The sequence below is a fragment of the Myotis davidii genome, unplaced genomic scaffold (assembly GCF_000327345.1).
Source record: "Myotis davidii unplaced genomic scaffold, ASM32734v1 scaffold149, whole genome shotgun sequence".
In the NCBI taxonomy this organism is placed as follows: Eukaryota; Metazoa; Chordata; class Mammalia; order Chiroptera; family Vespertilionidae; genus Myotis; species Myotis davidii.
In genome coordinates, this window is record NW_006352194.1 from 3,477,220 (window position 1) to 3,487,558 (window position 10,339).

At 46.6% G+C, this 10,339-nt stretch overlaps 3 protein-coding genes across 3 annotated transcripts in view; 2 read left to right on the top strand and 1 right to left on the bottom strand.

The window, feature by feature from the left end:
• Positions 1–2,308: 2,308 nt before the first annotated feature.
• On the top strand, positions 2,309–3,438 carry CNR2 (cannabinoid receptor 2). The gene has a single exon (XM_006777554.2). The coding sequence runs from the start codon at positions 2,342–2,344 to the stop codon at positions 3,422–3,424; it is 1,083 nt and encodes a 360-aa protein (XP_006777617.1). The 5' UTR covers positions 2,309–2,341; the 3' UTR covers positions 3,425–3,438.
• A 2,899-nt stretch (positions 3,439–6,337) lies between these two features.
• LOC102771987 (ubiquitin-conjugating enzyme E2 N) lies at positions 6,338–7,254 on the bottom strand. The gene is made up of 2 exons (XM_015557310.1): positions 6,788–7,254; positions 6,338–6,621 (listed from the first exon to the last, which is right to left on the bottom strand). Exons 1-2 carry the CDS (start codon positions 7,203–7,205, stop codon positions 6,584–6,586), a joined length of 456 nt encoding a protein of 151 aa, XP_015412796.1. The 5' UTR covers positions 7,206–7,254; the 3' UTR covers positions 6,338–6,583.
• A 2,754-nt stretch (positions 7,255–10,008) lies between these two features.
• FUCA1 (fucosidase, alpha-L- 1, tissue) overlaps positions 10,009–10,339 on the top strand; it is a 20,370-nt gene continuing 20,039 nt past the window's right edge. Inside the window, exon 1 of the mRNA XM_015557197.1 lies at positions 10,009–10,338. Within this exon, the coding sequence (XP_015412683.1) occupies positions 10,060–10,338 (279 nt within the window). The 5' untranslated portion in view covers positions 10,009–10,059. The remainder of the gene's footprint in view (position 10,339) is intronic.

The window sequence follows — 10,339 nt, forward strand, 5'->3', positions numbered from 1 at the left end:
GCCAGTTTCAGCATGATCCCCACAGGCCAGGCTGAGGGACTCCACCAGTGCACATGCATATAAGATCTTTGGTTAATCTCTTCCTTCCCTCTGAGATTCATCAGTCAGTTCCATGTTTCCATGCCTGTGTATTGAGCATCTGTCCCCTGGTAGTCAGTGTGTGTCATAGCTACTGGTCAAATGATTGAAAGGTCACTTAGGCCTTTATATAGAGAGAGTAGTGGCCTGGTGCATGAAATTCGTGCATGGGGAGGAGTCCCTTAGCCTGGCCTGAACCCTCTCCAATCTGGGACATTCCTCTCACAATCTGGGACCGCTGGCTCCTAACCACTCACCTGCCTTCCAGCCTGCTCACTCCCAACTGGCCCCCCCCCCTGCTGGCCTGCTTGCCCCCAATTGCCCTCCCCTCCTGGCCTGATTGCCCCTAACTGCCTCTGCCTTGGCCCCGCCACCATGGCTTTGTCCAGAGGACGTCTGGAAGGTCTCCTGGAAGGTCTCAATGTCTAATTAGCATATTACCCTTTTATTAGTATAGATATGTGAATGTGGAATTAGTTTGATTTTTAAATTCTGTTTGGAGTTCCCTGTGATTGCTGAATCTGGAAGTCATGTCCAGGAGAATTCTGGACAACTCTCCACTATCATCTCTGCATACTGCCTCCCCAGTGCCCACCATCAATTCTATTCTTCCCTTTTGAAACTTCAACTAGATATATTTAAACCTTTTCATTCAATCCTCCATGTCTCTTAAACTCTCTTTCATGTTTTCCATTTCTTTATCTCCTTGTGCTGCATTCTGAGAAATTTCTTCAGATATACCTTCTAGATCAGTGATAGCGAACCTATGACATGTGTGTCAGAGGTGACACGCGGACTCCTTTTTTTGGTTGATTTTTCTTTGTTAAATGGCATTTAAATATATAAAATAAATATCAAAAATATAAGTCTTTGGTTTACTATGGTTGCAAATATCAAAAAATTTCTATATGTGACACAGCACCAGAGTTAAGTTAGGGTTTTTCAAAATGCTGGCACGCCGAGCTCAAAAGGTTCGCCATCCCTGTTGTAGATCCATGCTGTTCAACAAGTCATTTGTGCTCTTGAACCTGCCTTTAAAGGTTTCTTTTTTCAGTGCTTTATTTTTCACTTCCAAAATTCTGCTTGATCCTTTTTCAAATCTGCCCAGTCACTCATTATGTAGTCATGTTTTTGATTCTGTATTGTTTAATAATATTAAACATTTTTATAATGTATGCCCAAGAATTATATGAAGTGCCTGGAAGTCTGAATCTACTGTCTGACATGTCTGCTAACTCGTATTCATGTTTCCTTATGCACTTTGTAATTTTGCATTATGAGCTCAAATTCCATGGGCCTTTATATGTGGGAATCGTGTGTGATAAGCAATGGAATAAATAGAAAGCATATCCCTCTAGAGAAATTTTGAGTTTGTTTTCTGATAATTTCCAATAATGTCCCATATGATATTTGGGTGATTTTTTTCCTGAATATTTAGGATATGCTTATACTAAAAAAATGATTTACTCCCTGACATTCAAATTTATCTGGACTCCTATGTGACATCTGGCAACCTACTGGTATGAAGCCATAGTCTTGCCTCCCATTCCTAAATAATTGTTTAAACTTCAGCATCTTACTTACCAAAACTTGCAAAAAAACCCAAAACACTAAGGCAAAAACCTCTCCACCTGATCACTCTGGATTCCATTTTTCTTGGTTTTGATTTCCTCTTGATTTTTTCTCCACTTTTTTTAAAAAATATATTCTATTGATTTTTTACAGAGAGGAAGGGAGAGGGATAGAGAGTTAGAAACATCGATGAGAGAGAAACATCAATCAGCTGCCTCCTGCACATCTCCTACTGGGGATGTGCCCACAACCCAGGTACATGCCCTTGACCGGAATCGAACCCGGGACTTTTCGGTCCACAGACCGACACTTTATCCACTGAGCCAAACCGGTTTCGGCTTCCTCTTGATTTTTGCGGATGGGAGATTTACCTTACTTTCAAAGGGAAGTCTTAGGATTAGTCTTTTTGAAAACAAAAGGCCCAAAAGCTTGCAGGCCACTTCTGCTTCTTGAATTTCCACATACCTCTCCCTAAGACCTGTACCCCACTAGAATGGAGAAGAGGCAAAGTAGAGAGGAACAAAATATAGATTGCTATTTCAACATGTTCATCTGCACAGATAAAAGGTTTGGCTGGCGTCAGAGATTGTGTGAGGTCATTACTGTGTTGATTGAAAAATACTCATTTCTTCTCCGTGTACTACAGCAAAGACTTCTTGGCAAGCCCAGCAGAATCCAAAGGACTCACTCCATGGAGAGGTGCTCGGTGATGAAGGCAGCCAATGGCTCCCAGGATGGCTTGGATTTCAACCCCATGAAGGATTACATGGTTCTGAGCAGTCAGCAGAAGATAGCTGTTGCCGTGCTGTGCACCCCGCTGGGCCTGCTAAGCGCCCTGGAGAACCTGGCTGTGCTCTACCTGATCCTGTCCTCCCGCCGGCTCCGCAGGAAGCCCTCTTACCTGTTCATCAGCAGCCTGGCTGCCGCTGACTTCCTGGCCAGTGTAGTCTTTGCTTGCAACTTTGTAAATTTCCACGTCTTTCAGGGCGTGGATTCCAAGCCTGTCTTTCTGCTGAAGATTGGCAGCGTGACCTTGACCTTCACAGCCTCTGTAGGCAGCCTGCTGCTGACCGCCATCGACCGCTACCTCTGTCTGCGCTACCCACCTACATACAAAGCCCTACTCACCCGTGGGAAGGCACTGGTGACCCTGGGCATCACGTGGGTCCTCTCAGCATTGGTCTCCTACCTGCCCCTCATGGGATGGACTTGCTGTCCCAGTCCCTGCTCTGAGCTTTTCCCTCTGATCCCCAATAACTATCTGCTGAGCTGGCTCCTGTTCATCACCTTCCTCTTCTCTGGCATCATCTACACCTACGGGCACGTCCTCTGGAAGGCCCATCAGCATGCAGCCAGCCTGGCTGAGCACCAGGATGGGCAGGTGCCAGGAATGACCCGGATGAGGCTGGATGTGAGGTTGGCCAAGACCCTGGGGGTGGTGCTGGCTGTTCTCTTCATATGCTGGCTCCCGGCACTAGCCCTCATGGTCTATAGCCTGGCCACCCCTCTGAGTGACCAGGTCAAGAAGGTCTTTGCCTTTTGCTCCTTGCTCTGCCTTGTCAACTCCATGGTCAATCCCATCATCTATGCCCTGCGGAGCGGGGAGATCCGCGCCTCTGCCCACCGCCGCCTGGCCTGCTGGCAGAAGCACCTGAGAGGCCTTGGGCCTGACGGAAAAGAAAACGCCCCGAGGTCCTCAGTCAGTGAGACAGAGGCTGATGGGAGAGCCACACAGTGGGCAGATTCACGAGGTCCATACTGCTCTGACTGCTGATGCGGCCTCCTTCAGAGTTTTGAACTAAACAAGTCAGAAATCATTTCACTTCCTGGAGGAGAGAGAGCAGTCTTGACCTTCTCCTCTTACTTGAACCAGCCCCAGAGGCCTTGACGCCTACACTTTTTTGCTGATGAGAGTTGGCATCCTGGAGAGTGCCTGGTCCTGCTTATCTACACAGCTGGGCCCTGTTGGGAGTGGTAACGGGGGCAGGAGGCAAGACGTCTGGGACAGGCTCAGCGCATGTCAGGTCAGGAACACCTCCTCAACAAGATGGCTTCGTGCCTGCATTCTCCAGAGACCATGGAGCCAGAGGGAACCTTCAGGCTCAGCAATGAGGGGCTCAGAGGAAGTTTGAGAAGAACAGATTCTTCTGGGATCTCAGGGTATGGGTGGATGTTTGGCCAGCCCGAAAGGTTTGGCTGGCGTCAGAGATTGCGTGAGGTCATTACAGTGTTGATTGAAAAAGACTCATTTCTTCTCCGCGTACTACAGCAAAGACTTCTTGGCAAGCCCGGCAGAATCCAAAGGACTCACTCCATGGAGAGGTGCTCAGTGATGAAGGCAGCCAACGGCTCCCAGGATGGCTTGGATTTCAACCCCATGAAGAATTACATGATTCTGAGCAGTCAGCAGAAGATAGCTGTTGCCGTGCTGTGCACCCCCCTGGGCCTGCTAAGCGCCCTGGAGAACCTGGCTGTGCTCTACCTGATCCTGTCCTCCCGCCGGCTCCGCTTAATTGTTGGGGCCTTCTTGGTTCTAAATCACCCTTTCCCATTGAGGACCTTTTTAGGTTACCCTCTCCCACTAAAGACCAAGAACTATGACTCAATGAGGACTGTGGGTGTGGATCCCACCTCTTTCAGAGGTAGCTGACAGCCCTCCAGTTAAGGGCATCTTGTTATGATAATCCCCACTCACAGCAGCTGTGACTTCTTAGGTCTCTGGGGAATATGGAGGCTGGGGTCACTTGAGACACAGACTCTTCAGAGAATTTTATTGACCCTGTGAAGTCCTACTTGGTGGCACCACTGGCAGCAGGCAGTGTCCCAGTCTAACCCAACTCCAAGAAAAAGGAAGTTAGTCACAAAGATTTGATAAATCCTCAAATTGTTCTCCCTCATTCTTAGTTCAGGCCTTTTTCTCTCCTCCATACCCCTATGACAAATAATAAACAGAGCCAGTAGTAGGAAGGGGAAATTTCTTTACTACGTGTTAGGCACAGGGTGGACATCCCACAGTCCATTATCTGCAGCGAGAATACAGCCCACGCTTTTGAAGAGCCCAGGACACCATATTTTACATCTCAGGCCATCTGAGCTCCTAGCAGAGGGGCTTACAATAGAAGGCAAGAGAAATGCTGGTGGCAGGAGGATTGCAAGGAATTCTAACGCAGGTCTTTAGGATCAAAGACAGGATAAATGGACGAAGGTGATTAAACATGTCTTCATTGAAGAATTTATAAGACAGGGTGTCCACTATTCATTCACTCATTCACCCATCTCATAATACAGGCCAGGGTCTGTGCTAAGGCCTGGATGTCCACCCATAAATGAGACTCTGCCCCTGTCTAATGGGGCTTACATTTCCCATTCTGGTGCGGAGAGAGTAAATAAATAAATAGATAAAACCAACATGGGCAGTACAATGAAAGAAATCAAGGATTGTTTGGGTCATGTGATAAGGATTAATTGAGGCAACTTTAGGTAGGGTAGACCTACTAGGTCAGTGATGGCGAACCTTTTGAGCTCGGCGTGCCAGCATTTTGAAAAACCCTAACTTAACTCTGGTGCCGTGTCACATATAGAAATTTTTTGATATTTGCAACCACAATAAAACAAAGACATATTTTTGATATTTATTTTATATATTTAAATGTCATTTAACAAAGAAAAATAAACCAAAAAAATGAGTTCGCGTGTCATAGGTTTGCCATCACTGTACTAGGTGCTCTGGTCATAAATGCCGGCTGACTTGTAGTGAGTCTTTACTATGGGCCAGGCACTGGGCTAAGTACTTTTAAAAAAAATTATTTATTTATTAGTTAGTTAGTTAGATAATCCTTACCTGAGGATATTTTTTTCCTTTGATTTTTTAGGGAGAGTGGAAAGGTGGGAGGGCGGGAGAGAGAGAGAAACATCAATGTGAGAGAGACATATCAATAGGTTGCCTCCTGCACGTGCCCCAACTGGGGCCAGGCATCAAACCTGCAACCGAGGTACGTGCCCTTGACTGGGAATCGAACCCTCAACCCTTTGGTGCACAGGCTGGTGCTCTAACCACTGTGAAACACAGGCCAGGGCTGGGCTAAGTACTTTTCTCTTTTATTTGGGGGGTGGAGGGGGTAAGTACTTTTAAATGAGGTATTTCATTTAGCTTCACAGTAACCTGATGAGGATTTGGTATCCTCATTTTACACATGAGGAAACTTCTAAGAGGCAAAATCACTCGCCTGAGGCCACACCGCTAATACGGACCCAGAGCTGAGGTTTCCAAACCCGTTCTCTTTGACTCCAAAGCCTGCCCTCTTGACCTAGTTCAGTCAAACTCAGCTTCATTAGAAGTACAGATTGCTACAACCTTAAATCTCATTATTTCTCAATGAACTTCTTTTTATGCCCTGTGTTAGTTTCCGGTAACATTTTCCCATAGATTAAGTGCCTTAAAACAACAGAAATGTATTCTTCCACAGTTCTGGAGGCTGGAAGTCCAAAATCAAGGTGTTGGCAGGGCCATGCTCCCTTCAGAGGTTCAAGCAGAAGATCCTTTCTTGCTCGTCCGACTTCTGGCAGCTTCTGGTGCTCCTTGGTTTGTGGCAACGTAACTCCCACCCCTGCCTGTGTATTCATGTAGCCTCCCCACACCCTCTGTCTCTTGGTGTCTTCTTTTTTTTTTTTTTTTTTTTTTTCTAGATATATAATGCCCTCCCAACTAATTATGTTATAATCTGTAGAAAAAGCTTATTGATTTCCAACTCCCTAGCTACATAAACCGATGTAATAATCAAATGGCTTGCAAAAACAACTCATAGTTCAAAAGTTTTCCATTACCTTGGTGTATTTGCTAGATGAATAGTAGACACTCAGTATTTGTTAAATTAGGCGTGGTTACACAAGAGTCCAAGATCTCCCAATTATGTGTTGTCTTTAAACTTGGGGGTCACGTAGTAAGTAGGTCATAAGATGGAGCGTGAAGATCTTTTGTTAAGAGGTATTTATTTACATATTATAAGCAGGATCTGATTTACTCCCTTTAATATGTATTTCCTTTTTCTTGTTAAGACTCTAAAAGAAGTTTTTTTAAAGGTAGCACAAATATGTTTAAAAAGTGGAGATGGTGTAAAAGAGAATGAATATTAAATACCTGTTTCTATGGCTTGGGCTTCGTTGGTCTTCCATTGCTCCGCTACATCATTTGCTAATGGGTCATCTGGATTAGGAGTACTTAACAAAGCCTGGATCGATAGCAGAACTGTGCGAATCTGCAGTGCTGGGGACCACTTATCTTTCAAAATATCTAAACATATTCTTCCCAACTTGTCTACATTAGGATGATAAATTTTGGTCATGAAACGTACTTTAGGTGCTGTCATTGGGTATTCTTCTGGAAGGAACAGTTCAAGTTTAAAAGTCCCTCCCTCAAAGGGGGAATCCTGGGGGCCAGCAATGACCACATGAAAATAACGGGCGTTGCTCTCATCTGGTTCTGCTTTAATGCCGGGTACTGGTTCTGCCAGCAAACGCTGGGTTTCCTTGATAATCCTGCGGGGCAGCCCGGCCATCTTGTCAGATCCCAAGTTCGGCCTCCGGTCTAGTCTCCGGCTCCGCTCGCCTCACTCTTGGTGTCTTCTTTTAAGGACACCAATCATTGGATTAAGGCACACTCTTAATCCAGTCTGATTTCATCTCAATTTAACAAGTTACAACTACAAAGACTCTATTTCCAAGGAAGGCAACACTCGCAGGTTCTGGGTAGACATGAAGTTCTGGGGGACACTATTGAACCCAGTTGAAATGGCACAATTTTTTAAAGGTAAATGTGTGATTCCTTAAAGTTGGGGCATGCCTTTCTTTTCTCATGTTAGCAAAGACAATGCCCAGGTGCCTGGCATCCATTGATACTCAGTAAATATTTCTGTAATAAATATAGAGCTAAAGTCGTGGAATTAAATGCACTTCCAGACTCTCTACCTCTCTCCTTTCACCATCTCCTATTTCAGCTTTAAGTAAAGATCTGGAGTTTATGAAGGAGGAGAGCAAGGGGATAAGGCACCTGGATATCACTGAGAACTGCCCCATTGTTTAGAGGAGGAAATGGGCCCAGACTGTGGACAAGACTTGCCCAAGGAGACCCCATTAGGTGGTGTCTCGTGCAAGAAACCCAGCTTCCCCACTTCTAATATTGTCCAGTCTATCACAGTGTCTCTCACCTGCTCCTGCAAATTCGCATTTTGGTTATGAGGATGTTGACCTTTAACAAATGGACAGTCCGATATTTCTCCAGCAAAACGGGTTTATTCAGGAACAATAAAGAATTGCAACTCAGGACCTGCAGTCTAATGGTAAGCCATGCTCAAATCCAGAGAAACAAAGGAGAGGACTGCTCTTTGATGGACTTCCGAGGGGCTGTTGTAAATGAAGAGCCCATTGGAGGAAACTAAAAGTTTGAAATATGGAGATTTTTCATTGGCTGAGTTATGGCAAGCGCCCATTGGCTGAGCTGTTACAGGGCAAGGAGGAATCTTTTCTTTCTTGTGCTCAGGTAGCTATCACTTCCTATTGTAGATGCAAGGTATGTCTGTCCTATTGGGGTTAGTATGCATTGAGTGGCATGTGAGCGAGAGTTCTCTCTTCTAGCCTCCTGACTCAATTTTAAAAGAGGTTTCTGCTTATTAATTTTCACAAGGTTAAGGAGAAATGAAGGTCACACTGTCCCATTTCATCTTCCCCAAGATGAGTTCTATAACATCAAAGACCATCACTCTGATCATTAGAAAGTGTGTGAAGATGGGCTTGTTTTGTTTTTTTTAGGTGTCTGTGCTTACTGTTTTGGACAATAGTTTAGCCGTACCTTGCAGATTGGAATAGCTGTTTATTCAGCAATTGCCTTTGGATTTCCTTACAACTCCTAGGATGAGGAAGTGCTTGGTTCTGTCAACACAGGCGCTGTCCCCTTCCGGGGTGTAAGAGAGAAGCAGCACGTGGAGAGGCACAAAGTCCACATCTGGAGACCTGGGTTCTGGTCCCACCTCTGAGCTCAACTAGCTGCATCATCTTGACCAACTTCTATCCTCTCTCTGGGCCTCAGTTTTCTCCTCCCTCAAATGGAGAGAGTGGGAAAGGGGATTGTGTAGAGGATCCCAAATTCCCTGCTGCAGTTCCCCCACTGATACGTAGGGACTGGCGGTGCCACTTAGGGTCATTGTGCTTTCCACACCTGATGGATGGCCTCACCTCCTGTCTCAGCATGCACAGCACATGCAGGTTGTAAAGGACTTGGTGACCGCCCTGCCAGACAACGTTCACACAGGTATTCCTAGGGCCTGGGACTCTTTTTATTTTATTTAAAAATTACAGTTGGCATTCAATATAATTTTATATTAGTTTCAGGAGTATAGTATAGTGGTTAGACCAGCCATGGGCAAACTGTGGCCCGCGGGCTGGATCCGGCCCGTTTGAAATGAATAAAACCAAAAAAAAAAAGACCGTACCCTTTTATGTAATGATGTTTACTTTGAATTTATATTAGTTCACACAAACACTCCATCCATGCTTTTGTTCCGGCCCTCCGGTCCAGTTTAAGAACCCATTGTGGCCCTTGAGTCAAAAAGTTTGCCCACCCCTGGGTTAGACAGTTATATCATGTATGAAGTGATTCCACCCGATAATTCTAGTACCCATCTGGGACCATACATAGTTATTACAATATTTATTACTATATTCCCTATGCTGTAGGACTCGGCCCTCTTAAGGTTCTTACCCTGCTACTCTAAAAACGTTCCTTTGTGGTGTTTGTATGTCCATGGGTCTCATTTTTCCAATTAGATGTTAAGCTCTTGGAATGGCTTCGGAATTCCCAAAGCAAGTATTAGATAGGCCAAATGCTCACCCCTGCTCCTCCCCTTTCAGCACCCACTGTCCTCCCTCCTCACAATGCTTCTACCCGCATTATTTTCCTTCGTTATTGCTACCAGGACTGTAACAATGCCCTTGCATCTAGTATTCCCGCCTCCAGGCTTGCTCTTCTGTACTACAGCTCAGAAAGTCCCTTCTGACTCCCCACGGCCAAATGCACTACACCCAGTTCTCTGTACACACCCGGCCTTCTACCACCCCGCGATTGAATCACTCCCACGACTGAACCCCGCCATGAAGTCTTCGGAAGTGTTCATTAGACCTCCCGCCGAGCGCTGTCAAAGCCTCCTTGCGTCTTTCTCCCTGTAAGCGCTAGAGGGCGCAACAGGGCTGGCAGACTAAGAGGGGAAGAGACTCGGTAGTCAAGCCGCCAGGGCTGACCCGCCCCTTTTTCCTACCGAGCCAATCATTAGTCAGAGAGGGCGGGGCCTCGCGCCGCAGCTGCGCGGTGAGAGGGGATAGTGGAGGCGGAGGCGGAGAGTCGGAGTGTGGTCGCCAGAGATGAAGTCGTGGGCGGTGGGAGCCGGGCTGCCGCTGCTGCCGCGGCTGCTGCTGGTTCTCGGAGCGGCCGAGTGGGCGCTCGGGGCTCAGCGCCGCTACACCCCGGACTGGCCGAGTCTGGACTCCCGGCCCCTGCCGGACTGGTTCGACCAGGCCAAGTTCGGGGTGTTCGTGCACTGGGGCGTGTTCTCGGTGCCGGCCTGGGGCAGCGAGTGGTTCTGGTGGCACTGGAAGGGCGAGGGGTCGCCGCAGTACCAGCGCTTCATGAGCGACAACTACC

What these genes read in the sequence shown, in the direction of transcription:
- CNR2 (XM_006777554.2), top strand. Translation starts at nt 2,342, where the DNA reads ATGGAGAGGTGCTCGGTGATGAAGGCAGCCAATGGCTCCCAGGATGGC.
- LOC102771987 (XM_015557310.1), bottom strand. Translation starts at nt 7,205, where the DNA reads ATGGCCGGGCTGCCCCGCAGGATTATCAAGGAAACCCAGCGTTTGCTG. An exon ending in AGCCCAAGCCATAGAAACAG is followed by an intron (nt 6,622 to 6,787) that starts GTATTTAATATT and finishes TCTTAACAAAAG; the next exon opens with ATCTTCACGCTCCATCTTAT.